General features: G+C 35.8%; 1 protein-coding gene across 5 annotated transcripts in view; it reads left to right on the forward strand.

Moving 5' to 3' along the window:
• The window catches only part of RIMKLB (ribosomal modification protein rimK like family member B), a 78,047-nt gene extending 64,516 nt beyond the window's left edge, over nucleotides 1–13,531 (forward strand). For 3 of the 5 annotated variants that reach the window (XM_004387254.1, XM_023741542.1, XM_023741543.1), the window contains exon 6: nucleotides 1,194–2,282. In XM_004387254.1, the coding sequence (XP_004387311.1) occupies nucleotides 1,194–1,660 (467 nt within the window). In that variant the 3' untranslated portion in view covers nucleotides 1,661–2,282. Of the gene's footprint in view, nucleotides 1–1,193; nucleotides 2,283–5,585; nucleotides 5,800–8,411; nucleotides 8,575–13,287 lie in introns of those variants that run through there. The other 2 variants (XR_001121542.2, XR_002825751.1) reach the window with 1 other exon arrangement.
• Nucleotides 13,532–13,734: the final 203 nt, after the last annotated feature.

A 13,734-nucleotide genomic window follows, 5' to 3' on the forward strand; every position in this document is an offset into this window, starting at 1 on the left:
GGAAGGCAGAGAGGGTTAGGAGCTGGTTGAATGGACATGGGGAATCAGGGGTGGAAAGGAGGAGTGTGCTGTCACAGTTTGGGAGAGCAATTAGTGTCACATAACAATGTATGTATAAATTTTTGTATGGGGAAGAAAAAAAAAAGGTGGGTTTTCAATGGCTCTAACCTTTTAGGTATAGATCGCAGGGTCTTTCTTCCTAGATACCTCTGGGTGGACTTGAGCTGGAACCTTTTGGTTAGTAGCTAAGCTCTTAACTGTTTACTCTGGTTTCTAATTTTTATGGTATTAAATCTATCTTTTCCCCCCTTTATGTTCATAGAATGTATGAAGTCACAGCTTAGTCACATCTAATGCATGTTATATCAGTCTATGTTTCAGGAAGCTAGTAAATTACTGTCATTTAGGAAATTTTCTTGTCAATATACACTATACTCTTTCACAACTATTGTGGTTGTTGTTAGGGACCGTCGAGTCAGTTCCAGCTCTTAGTGACGTCGTGTACAACAGAACGAAACACTGCCTGGTCCTGTGCCATCCTCACAGTCGATGTTATGCTTGAGCCCATTGTTGCAGCCACTGTGTCAATCCATTTCATTGAAGGTCTTCCTCTTTTTCTCTGACTCTTTGCTTTATCAAGCATGATGTCCTTCTCCAGGGACTGATCCCTCTTGATAACATGTCCAAAGTATGTGAGACAAAGTCTCGCCATCCTTGCTTCTAAGGAGCACTCTAGCTATACTTCTTCCAAGACAGATTTGTTCATCCTTCTGGCAGTCCATGGTGTATTCAATATTCTTTGACAACACCATTATTCAAAGGCATCGGTTCTTCAGTCTTCCTTATCCATTGTCCAGCTTTCACATGCTTCACAACTATAGGAAAGTAAATATTTTCTACATCGTTGTCCAGTGTTCAGCTTCCCATGGAACAAGAGGTGGTAAGGATAAATAGTATCAAGTGAATATGTAGGATACATACAGAAAGTCCCAAGTTCTTTGAAAGAATGGATTTGGAAGAGGGCATCCCTAATGAAGAAAGCCTAGATTTCAAAGTCCCAGTTTTACACTAAAATAGCACATTTATTTTCACTGCTGATTTAGAAGAGAGGGTTAGTCTTGGAGGCTAGCTTTAGTTTTACTCCCAAAATGTTATCATTTTGGTAATTTCTTACCTTGTTTCTATTTTGCCAGGTGGTGTGGGGATGATGTGCTCATTGAGTGAACAAGGAAAGCAGCTAGCTATCCAAGTGTCTAATATCCTGGGGATGGATGTGTGTGGCATTGACCTGTTGATGAAAGATGATGGCTCCTTCTGTGTCTGCGAAGCCAATGCAAATGTAGGTTTCATCGCCTTTGATAAGGCTTGTAATCTAGATGTAGCTGGTATCATAGCAGACTATGCCACCTCCCTTCTGCCCTCTGGCCGGCTCACCCGGCGTATGTCCCTGCTCTCCGTGGTGTCCACGGCCAGTGAGACTAGTGAGCCGGAGCTGGGTCCCCCAGCCAACACTGCTGTCGACAACATGAGCGCGAGTTCCAGCTCTGTTGACAGCGACCCTGAAAGCACGGAGCGGGAGCTGCTCACCAAGCTCCAGGGGGGGGCCCTGTTCAACATGAACCAGCTGCTAGCCAATGAAATCAAACTCCTGGTGGAGTGACTCCACTGGTAAATAATTAACCAACAAAACTCTTGTAAAATTTACTTTCTTTTTCTTTATTATTATTATTTTTAACCAACTTGCAATGCTGTTCATGGAAAGCACTCAGGAAGATGAGAAAAAATTGAGTAAAATTAGTTGAGAGAAGAAGGGGGAGATAGACAAGACCTCTGTTATTCTGTGTGACTCATTTTCATTTACAAATCCTACAGATCTAGTTTGAAAAGAGGCAGAAGAGGTGGGATACAGAAAAATGTCGAGTTCTCATAGTTATCCTTTTAAATTACTCAAAAATTTAAATGCTCTTGGGTTATGAGGACCATATAAGGTTTTCCATGGTCCTTTGCATCTTTTGTTTTCGTATAGTGAGTACAAATTTCAGAGTAGCATGACTTTACATTGTGTTGCAAAAATTTGTACTGGGTCAGGAACACATGTAAATTACAGAAATTTTTTAAAATACAAATCTGAAACTTCTGCCATTTCTGTATTAACTAGAAACTGTATGTTCTAGTTGTTTATAAAATCTTGAGAGAGACTCATTGAGTGTTCTTAATTTTTTTTTCCCCTTAATTTAGGTGAAAGGGCAAAGTAAATAAGACCCAATAAAGGCTTTTTAATGGCAAAATTGGCATGTTTGCATGCTGAAAGGGAAATGAACAGCATTGCAATGTTTGGTATACAAAATAAGATTTACTCAAATGTAGATAAAATTACACTAGTTTAAAATATGTGCATTGACTTGTATTTGTTAGTGTTTTAGTCTTTTTGAAAGATATATGCTTTGTTAATGTTGCTTTTTTTTTTTTTTTTTTAAATACATGCTAGTCTAACATTTCCTGCTCTATGCCTGCATCTTTAACAATGGCCAAAGTGAAGAAAATGCTACCTTTTTGGTTAACAAGACACTGACTTGAAACATGTGCATTTAAAGCCTTTTATTTTTTCCTTTGGTGGTTGGGCATTGAAAGCTAAGGGCAAGGAAAAATATTTTGGGGGGATAAGTCAAGGGCCTATAAGTTCTTAAGTATAAAGCTGAAGTGGTTTCTAATGCCAGCATTACATATTTGCATTTTTCACATTTTAGGAGGGAGTATATATGTGTGTGCACGCATGCATGTGTATGTGTTTTGCTTTTTGTTTACATCAGCCAATCAAAAAGAATAGACCCTAGAAAATGTAGCATGATGGGAAAAACAAGTTTTGACTTTAAAAATCATATGAGTTGTTTTCATAACTAGACTTTACTGGGATAGAGATACCCACCTGAAAATATAAGGAGAATAGATGCTTCCAAGCCTTTCTGTGTATATATATGTTGTTTGGTTTATTCTTTGGTTCTAGATGGTTCAGTGTATGATTTATTCAAGGCTACATGCTTCTCTTCAGTGCTTCTGGATATGCATTTTCTTTCTCCTTTTACTCATAGAATTTGGTGTGGGGTGGACTGTACTCCTTTTGTTGGGGGACTTACTTACTTAGCAGTATTGAGCCCTACTCTTAAGCCTTCAATACTCTCCACTCTTCATATTCCTTTACTTTCTGAATTTATAAAAACCCCAAGACTGCATATGATACGAGCCTTTAAAACATGGGTAATACTATCCCAGTGATGGGTTTGGAAGATGTGTTATGAATAGAGGTGCTGCAAAGCTCACCGTAATTTTTTAATCAGCAAGTTCCATCTCCTTACAATCCTCTCAAGCTTTTACTCAAGCCCTTTCTTGCCTCTCCAATGCTATTTTCCTTCAGATGGACCTTAAACATAATTTCTCGGACACTACTAGAGAGACTTCGAGGCAATAATAAAAGATCAGTATTAACCAGCTCTAACAGAGGTTTGATCATGCTTACTTGTACAGTTTTCCCCCATTTTAAAAAGGAATGTAATAAAAATTTTTTTTCATAGTATTAAATAATATTAAAATTGAGTGAAAGGTTGATTGTCGACAAATAGAATAGTACCTATAATTTGTGCAGTGTCTTATTTCACTTCAGAAAAAGATACATAAGAAGAATTTTTAATTTAGGATATTTTAATCACACCTAAAAGAATTTGATTTGAGCAGGGTTATCGGGGGACTCACACAATATATAAATATTGGTACTTGATACCATTAACAGAAAGAAATACTTGGTACTTCTTTCACTGAATGACCGTACTTCGGGGGATTTGTGTTATTTGTTATGGAGAAATAAAAGAAGAAGAAAGAACTGCTTAGTTAAATCATCATTCATATATTTGTGTAGAGACCGTGTGGTTGCACTTACGGTACATATATTTTAAACAGTTATATATCACATGCGTATAGATTAATGGAAATAGAACAACCTCTTTATTTGATGAAACACTCAAGGTTTGTGTTAGTGGGATAAGGGACTAGGAAAATTGTAGTTAGCCTTTTTTTAAACCTCTGCCACGTTAACCAACTATAGGAAATATCTGAAATTATTTGCCCTTTAGTTTACTCACCATTTATCTGTCTTTTTGTCCATTCACAATATATTAAAACATAGTTCTGCCAACCAACTTCTGGATTGTACACTCACATGTTAGAATGAAAAGGGCAGGAATGGTCATCTCAGACTTCAAAAACATGGTTATCTTCATGCATTTCCTCAAAAATTAAGGTAAAGAATATGAACAGATCATTTTGGAAGAACCCAAATGAAACAGCAGCAGATATTTAAGTGAATATTAAGTTTATTTTTATAATTGTATAATCACTTGTGTATAATCTTCATTGCTATTTTGAGAGGTAAAAATGTATTTATCAAATATGTATAATGATTATCATGCCAAAATCTGAATTATTGTAAAATTTGTATATTGTTAAAATTGTAATTATAAATTGTATTTAAAAAATAATTCTTTCTGATATTGTTTTTATGTAATCCGTGATGAAGACTGGACTTCATATGCATATATATGCACACACACACACACACACACACACACACACACACACACACACACATATATATAAGTATGAACTATTCCATTTAAAATTTTTAATAGTTTTTTTTCTTTTTTGGTGCCTATAATTGATTGGTCATTTCTGCTGGCTTTTTCTGAACTGAACTTTGAAATCTTTCTGTGTATGCTCTCAATAAGAAAACTGCCCTGGAACATTAGAGAAATCTAACAAGAGACTTGCTTTCATCCAGCACTTTATCAGACTTTGAAAATGTACCGAAGGCATTGAAAGAAGTCACTGACTTTCAAAATCATCTCTTCTTTTTCTGAAGGAGAAAACAATGGAAAAACAAATTCTCTACGTTCAGTGAATCCCCAGATTGGGGGCTGGGGGCTTAGAGACATTGTGAAATCAAATCTTGTGTTATATTTTTCTCCTGGCTCACTCTTTTTGAGGTTTATGGGCTATATGGCTGGTGAGACACGATCCCCTCCTAAGAAAATGTAGGTGCTCAGACAGGTAACCTCTGCTGCTACTGTTTGTCTGTTTGTTTGTTTACTTTCATTTAAAATTTGTTTTTGTTGTACTAGGATTTTTTTAAATGTAATATTTTGCAGGATTTATACCAGGTTCACTGCTTTCTTTTTATTTTTTCTTAAAAAACAAAACCAAAAAAGTTTCATTTAAAATACATTTAGGCGCCTTTGAAGCTTGGATTTTGGAATGTTTTCAGTAGTGGACAGAAATCTGCTGTTGGAATCTTCTAGTCTTCCAGGTTTAATTTGAAATGTTTTTAGTTTTGTTTTTGGATTTTTGTGTGATATTTTATTTCCTTTATACCAGTGCCCTTTTGCCATGCTGTTTTGGGGTGGCTGCCTAACTCTAGTGATAATTATTTCTATATTAACGAAAGTTTGGCTTTTTAAATTCCTTAATGTTTTGCATTTTTAAAAAACTATTTTTTAAGAAATATTCTAACTCCTTGCACTGTTACTGTTCTTTGCCAGCCTTTTCAGGAGCCAAAAAAACAAAAACAAACAAACAAAAAAATACCCAGAGAAAAAACTTTCCTTCTTCCCCCTTCCTGATGATGAGTGAGAAGTATTGAGAACTTTCGGGGTCAGTGCCCTTCTAAACTCCCCTTCCCCCAAATAATGCAGCTGTATAATGAATGGTAAATGCAGCGGTTTGGATTCAGGCACATCCCCGGCCTGCTTGCAGGTAATTTGACTCTTTCTCCTTTCTTTGCATCACAAGGCTAACTTTACTTTTTCTTTTTAATGTTTTTATGTGCTTTAAAGGCAAACCTAGGTTTGCAGTAACCCTCATGTAAAAAATAAAGAACAGGTATATCTAGCAAATGATTTGATTAAAGAAGAGCTTTTGGGGGATAAAGTTTTGAACTGGTTGGGATGAACTTAGGACTTTCTTTGGGGATTTTATTTAGTCATTTAGATAACTCCATTCCTTGCATATATGTCTATAATTAAGTATTTCAGAGTGTGACTTTTTTGGCTTTGTTTTTGTTTTGGGTTTGTTTGTTTCTTCCATTGTGCTACTCTGGCTTAAGCTTTTTCAGGGGTTGGTGTTCCGAATACACAATGAGCTCACAGTATAAAGACATCAATTAGGAGTTGACAGGTATGGAAAACTAGAGTTTTGAAAAGGTAAAATTAGGTTTCAGGTTATATTTATGGTAAAAACTCGCCATAGTAATCAGTTGTCCATAGTGCTTCTGTTTCTGTGACATAAGTGAAAGGGAATAATGAGACATAGACAGTAGAAAGCATTTCAGTTATTTTAGGAGCAGTGTGATTTCAGAACTAATCATTTCAGCATTTCTGAGACACTGGTTCTAACAAAGATGTAAATGTGAGCAGTTTGAGATTATCTTAAATTCTTGTTTAAACATTAAAAAATCAGATCTGAATGGATTGGAGGGAATTTCTGGAGACAGGATGGTCAAACAGATTAACCAAGGCCATAAAATAAGTTAGTGGCAGGACAACTTGGCCATTTTAATAGCTTTCCTCTACCTTCCCAACCCACCTACCTTTTTATCCTCTTCCTATTCTTTCTACAACTTTAGCTGTGAGTTGCTATTTTGGGAGATAATCCTCATTGTAATAAGTTGAATTTCAGTGAAAGTAATCAATACCTTTTCAAGGTATACCTCTGCATAATTGTATCCTGTGGCTTTAGCTGTCTTATCTAAAAAGGCTATAAGTCCAGCATATCGCTACTTAGTGAATAGAAAATCCCAGTTTGTAATGCTGTTTTTACAGCTAAAGCCATGTAGTAAGTCATTAGCCTGTTCTGTGCTTCAGTTCATTCATATAAGATAGGGATAATCACTCCCCCAAGCATCTTCAGACAAAAATACATATCTGACTGACAAAGGCTGGTTCGGGAGAACATTGTTCTCTTGCCCATAGAAATGGCCGGCTTCAGAATGTATAGACTATATGATTGTATTGGACATGGGGAGTTTGACAACTTCCATTCTGCTGCCTCCATTGAATAGCACTAACGTGTTAAAAATGATCTTGCTTTCAGATTTCACCATATTCAAACTTATTAGATGGGCCTTATATAGAATACATACACGGTGGCTATTGTGGGATTTGGGAACTTCAGGGGTGGGGTGAACTGTTGTTGTTTTAGGTTTCAGTCAGACAGACATCCCTGTGCCCCAGTTCCCAGAAGCACAGCAGGCCTCTAGGAGCATCCGTGGGAACGGCGCAGTCCTGACATCACCAGCTCCTCCTCAGGCTCATCCCATATACGGAGGTCAAAGGGTGGGGTTTGAGATTGGGGGAAGGAATGAGAAAGAAAGGAGAAACAATGTCATTGCATTGCCACTGTCGACTAGCTTTGGTGCTTATGTCAGTGTTTGTTTTATTTCTTGATTTTTTTTTTAAGTTGGCGAAACTATCCGTATTTTTATTTTGGGATGAAGGTAATGGGAGGGTGGAACAAAAACCAGCCATTACTGTTATTATTAGTTCGTTATTCCTTACTATTCCTTAGTAGCTAATTCAAAATAAATTCGAAACTGAGACTCAATGACAAACAAGATGGGAATAGAAATGAATCTCAGGATTTGTTTATGTGGTGTGAATTCCCGATTCCCCTAAAACTGCTGTTACATTTGTCACTATTTCTGTTTCTCCCTAATTGTTTTATGTATGTATGCAGTTTGAGGAAATGTGCATTCATAGTCAGTCCTTTTTAAAGAACTTAATGAATATATTGTGAGAAATACACCCAATGCTTACATGGGCATACAAATGCTACCCTATTTTAAATGTAGGTGGCGTATGTGTTCGTGTTTTAATGTATTCAGAGCCATTGGGCAATAAGCAGTCCAGAACATTGAAAACTCAAGCAGGTAAAGCACCTAACACTCTTAGTTTCTAGAATTACTCTTTAATATTGTTACATCTTCCACAATTCCTTTGGTAGTCTCTGAACTTAAATTTTGCAGGAGTTGTAGACTACCTAGTTAAATTTTTAAGTTAAGTATTTATTCATAGATTGTAGGGATAGGTAACAAAGGAAACTTTAACAAAAGAAAATGGCTCTGTGAGATGGCTGAATGTCTAAATCTTTTCACTTTTTTTTTTTTTTTTAAATTTTCCAGCTTAGCATGAACATTGATCATACATTGTTTGATTTTTCTGTGATTGGGATTTTTTTTGGTTTTGACTTTTGAGGGGGGAGGTTTTAGGGAGACATGAGGAAGTTGGTGCAGGTGCATAAATATGAAATGTTAAAATCTGGTTAATCTGAATAGTAAGCAAGAACTTTTTCTATATACCCTTCTGCTGCAGCAGAGAAATAAACTGGTAGGTGGTAGCAGAAGAAGGAATTCTTCAGACTGATGGCTACTGACTTAAAGTCTGCATAGGAGAAGAGAGAATATGAGATACCAAGTGAAGCAAGGAGTCAGAAAATGAAAACAGGACTAAGACTTTTGGAATTGAACTCTAAATAGTAAGTAAGCTATTTTCAACTATTGTAAGAGTGCGTTTCTAATCTAATACCAGTGTTAATAAGTGTGGTTATAATCATAAATGCCAGTAGGTTCTTGGTTCAGGTTGAATTTGTCCTAACTTGGGTACTCTCTTTCCTTACTTAGGAACAAAAAATTGTTTTTGTTCTTGTTAGTTACCATAGAGTCTATTTCGACTCCTGGTGACCCCCGTGTGTTACAGAGTCGAACTGTTCCATAGAGGGAAAAAAAATTAGCAATACCTAGAATAAGGATTTTCTCCCTGGTACGTTTGATACATATGAACTTTCCAATTGTAAGATTATGCTAATAGTAAATCTGATTCTATAAAAATTGGAGAGATGTGAAATACGTATTGTTAACCATTTTACAGAAATAAAAGGCTGTCCCCTTTTTAATGGGAGCATTGGAGGGATAACAACAAAAGAATGTGATTTGAAAACATGGAGAAAAAGATCTTTTCTTCAACTGGCTGTCCCTTTTGTATCTAGACCCCTGTCACTGTGCATGCCTATTGTTGCCACTCTGCCTGTTAGCCTTTCTCTCTTATCTGTCTCTACTTTTCCTGTCTTCCACTCTTTCTTTCTCTAGTTGTGCTTCTGCCACCCAAGTTTCTACCTTTCTCTCTCATCCCAGTTTCTCTGTATACTTTTCTCTTTAGCTTGTTCATTTCCTCTGAATTTCACTTTTCCAGTGCTGCCATTTATCATCTCTGCCAGTCTTGTGTGTGTACGCACTAACACGTGCTCCCCCTTCTCATTTCCATTCTCTGTGTCTGTATCTTGCTGTGTAATGGGTCTTTATTTCCTTTACCACAACACTGCCTTTAGATATGTGAGTTAGTAGCAACATTGTGATCTTGTATATGCTAGAATTTGACTAGGCTGTAATAGAAGAAGTTAAATATTATTTTGAAGTCCCCTAGAATAAAGAATGTAAATTTCAATTCTTAAATCGATAATAAGATGCAGACCTGGTTACTCAACTGCTTATTTATTTTTGCCCATAGTATCTTTATTGTTCCTGGCAACCAAGCTATTTAAGATCACTTGGACAAAAAAAGGAAAGACGTCGTTCTTAAGCTTTTCTAGACTTTTAACTTCAAATTGACTCAGGTTTTTTTTTTTTTCTTTTTTTAAGTCTAATGAAAGTTGGAAATGAGCCAAACATTCAGTGTTTTATAGGCATACATACTAGAGAAAATCAGTTTCTAGTTTTTCAGGTGAAGGTTAAAATTCTAACTGATTAAATCTTTTTTCTAGGATATATAAGAACACTTTGGAAATATTTATATTAGCTCTTTAAGTAGCACACAAATAATTGTTTCCCAATTTTATAGATGGTAAAAACAGAATACCTGGAGGAGTGATTACTTAAAGTAAGGGAGTTCTGATTTCTTATTAATATCTATAGTAACAGGTTGAGCTACTTGGCCTACAGAGGCTGGTGACAGTTTAGAATTTTTGCAAATAAGGAAGCTAAAGTCCAGAGATGTTAGTGACTGGCCAAGATTACAGAGCCATAATTAGGACTCAAGTCTCCTAACTGCAAATCCAGTACTGTTTGCACTGTATACTATGCATCCTTCAAAATCTACAATAGTCACTGAACCAAGTGCCCTGCGGTGAGAGTTGTGATGTCATAAAGTATCACTATTTATACCTGCAGTTATCTAATACAGGCTGGGGAGGTTTCTAGGGCTGCCTTAACAAAGTACCACAAACTGCTTGACTTAAAACAAGAGATACTTATTTATTCTCTCAAGTTCTGGAGACTAGAAGTCCAAAATCAGGGTGTTGGCAAGATTATGCTCCCTCCAAAGGCTCTTGGGGAAAATATGTTCCATGCCTTTCTCTTAGCTTGCCAGCAAATCTTAGTGTTCCTTGGCTTCTAGAGGCGTCACTCCAATTTCTGTCTCTGTTGTCATGTGGCATTTCCCCTGTATGTCTATGTGTGTTTTTTTGCCTCCTCTTATAAGGACACTAGTCATATTGGTTTTAGGGCCCACCTGCTCCAATGTGACTTTGTCTTAATTTGACTACATCTGCAAAGATCCTATTTCCAAATAAGGTCACTTTTGCAGGTATCAGGGGTTCAGACTTGAGCATATCTTTTTGGGAGACACAATTCAACCCATAGCAGGATCTATTCAAATGAAGTATAAATATTAAGGCAAAATGTGGATAGCCATTTTAGATGGTTTGTTTGCCTGTGGAGTTGTTTTACATAAATGTATGTACATTTATTTACATTAAACTATAATTTTTTACTACATCATTTAGTACATGAAATGAGTACAGCATTTACAGGGTTTGATACTAAAAAGATTTTTTTAAAACGATATAAAGAGGCCTTCATGTTCTTTGTAGTTTGTGGTCAAAGGAGAAGGGGAATGGATTCTGTTAGGGGGGGAGAGAGAGAGAGCTAGCTGCCATTAACTCAGAGCCGACTTATGGTGACCTTATGTACAACAGAACAAAATGTTGCCAGGTCCTGCGTCATTCTCATGATTGTTGGCATGTTCAGGTCCATCGATGCAGCTATTGTGTGAATCCATTTCACCAAGTGTCTGCCTCACTGGCCCTCTACTTCACCAATCATGATGTTCTCCTCTAGCAGTTCATCGCTTCTGATGACATGTCCAAAGCAGGAGAGTCAGACAGTGCTCTGTTTTGATCCATAAGGATTCCATTGGCTAATTTTCGGAAGTAGATAATCAGCCCTTTCTTCCTAGCCTGTTTTAGTCTGGACATTCTGCTGAAATCTGTCTACTATGGATGACCCTGCTGGTATATGAAGTACTGGTAGTTTAGCTTCCAGGATCATAGCAACACTGAAGCTACCACAGTATATGACAAACTAACAAATGAATGTTGGCCATTAGATCTAGTGTACCATTAATCCTCTGCCTTTCCGCTTGCCCACTTGCCATTCCCACTCTGCAAATGAGTCAATCTACAAAAAACCTTTAGTGTTCTGAAATTCCTTTTTATCCTGCAAAAGCTAGCCATGGAGAAATGGATAAATAGGATGATTGTGTATATTTGGAATAATAGGATGAATAGTGACATTCAGCTGGAATAACTGATACTATTTGTCCAAATTTTGTTTCTTTTTAAAAAACTACTTAAAAAGAAATTGTTTATCGTAATGCACAATATTTATATTAGTATGGAACACAAATATGTTGCCTCAGATTAGGGTTTCTAAATTCTTTGAAAACAGTTTTTTTTATCGTAATCAAGAATTTCCCCCAAACAGTCAACAGTTACTTTAAAACAAATATGAGAATATAAGGGGGCAGAGAAACTAGATTATCATATTTTTATCAAATAACACGTGCCTTCCATGTTTTTTTGTCATCCCCTGGTCCCACTAGGTATTTTCGTAAGCGCCTGTATGCCAATTTTGTTTTTACATGTTGCTGAAAAAATATTAGCATATCACACTTATGAAAATACCTCGCAGGGGGAGGGAGTGATTGACAAACTTAGAAGGCACATGTTATTCATGTAAAAATACGACAAACAAATGTAGAAGGCACATGTTATTTATGTAAAAGTACAGTGATGGAAACAGAACAACCAGAACAGAAATAATGTGAATGCACACACATTGTGAAAAATGTAACCAATGTCACTGAAGAATTTGTGTAGAAATTGTAGAATGGTAACCTAAACTGCTGTGTAAACCTTCACCAAAATCACAGTAAAATATTATTTTTAAAAAAAGAATTTCTGGTTGCTGTGTAGAAATGTTAATACTTTAGAACTGGAGGAAGATGACCAACTTGAATTTCACTCTGAATCAAAATTGATTGCTCGTTCTGTAATTTATTGAAAATTTAGCCTAGAGCTGAAAAGTAAGAGCAAGTGTTTAGTTTAATTTTGTTTTGTGCATTTTGGTAAAATAATTTAAGATTCTTTTTTTGCGATACTATACAAAAAATTTTTATCTTCAAAAAAAATTGAAAAAGAAAAGTTTTTATCTTCAGTTTTTTTCTCTTGTGCAGTTTTTCTGACAAAAATGAAACACAATTTATCCATGTTATAGGATTGTTAAAGATTTAATATTAATGATATCTTTATATGAGCCTTATTTTACTGTATTACTAATGTTAATGAATATTCAGTGTCTAAAATTTCTTTGATTTTTATAAAATATAGATTATTTCTATATATAGTGCAGTTTAAATTAATCCATGGGAAAGTATGATTAACTAAATGTCTAGTTGAAATGAGTTACAAACTCAGGGTTAAAGAAGTAAGTGTTAGCTATTGTGTGGGCCACGTCTTGAAGTAAAAATATTATGGGTTATAAGTTGAACTAATAACGCTTCACCCACTAGAGAGAACAAATTCCAGGAAGTTAGAATACTAGTTTCACTCAAAGAAAGGTCAAGTAAATTTGGGAAGTACAATTCATCTTGTGAAACAATAATAGAGAGTTAGCTTTTAATTTTTAATGATAAGAACATTAAACATCTGTCAAGTTAGAATTAAGAGTATTCCTTTGTTAATTGAGGTCAGTCACCAAGACAAAGTGCTGTAATTACAAAAAACTCTAGGTATGGTTTTTGGTAGTCCACCCATTTTCTTTCTCTTTTTGCTCAACCTAACTATAGAGACTGTTTGAATTTTTTATTTTAAATTTAAATCTGTGATTTATGTGAATGTATATGGTTTTTCCCATAGGTTCGTTTGCAGTAACCAGTGATCCTGTTTGCTTACCTCATTAAGAGAATGGATGAAGATAGATTTGACTGTATGTTTTTCCAGGTGGAGAATAGAAATACACAAAATAAGGAGGCAATACTTTTAACTGGTTTGACTCTGTGTGTTTTCAAAAATGAAAACATTATGAACTAGAAATAACCTGGAGTGTGACTCTTTCTTTTGGCAACTATTTTTACCTGCTCCATCTTACATTAATTCATTTCAGTCCAGATGTCTAAACTTGAAGTCTAGTTCTGTATGTGTAATTCTCTTATTCTGTTCCTCACCTTTTAGAAGATGAAACTTTTGAGTCTTTTGCTTCTTGACAGACAGATCACTCTGTAACATCTTCTGAAACTTTTACACATAGGTAGACCCTCAAATATACATTAGATGGACTTTCCCTGCTCCTTTCGTCACATTTTA

Source organism: Trichechus manatus, unplaced genomic scaffold (genome assembly GCF_000243295.1).
Source record: "Trichechus manatus latirostris isolate Lorelei unplaced genomic scaffold, TriManLat1.0 scaffold00182, whole genome shotgun sequence".
NCBI lineage: Eukaryota > Metazoa > Chordata > Mammalia > Sirenia > Trichechidae > Trichechus > Trichechus manatus.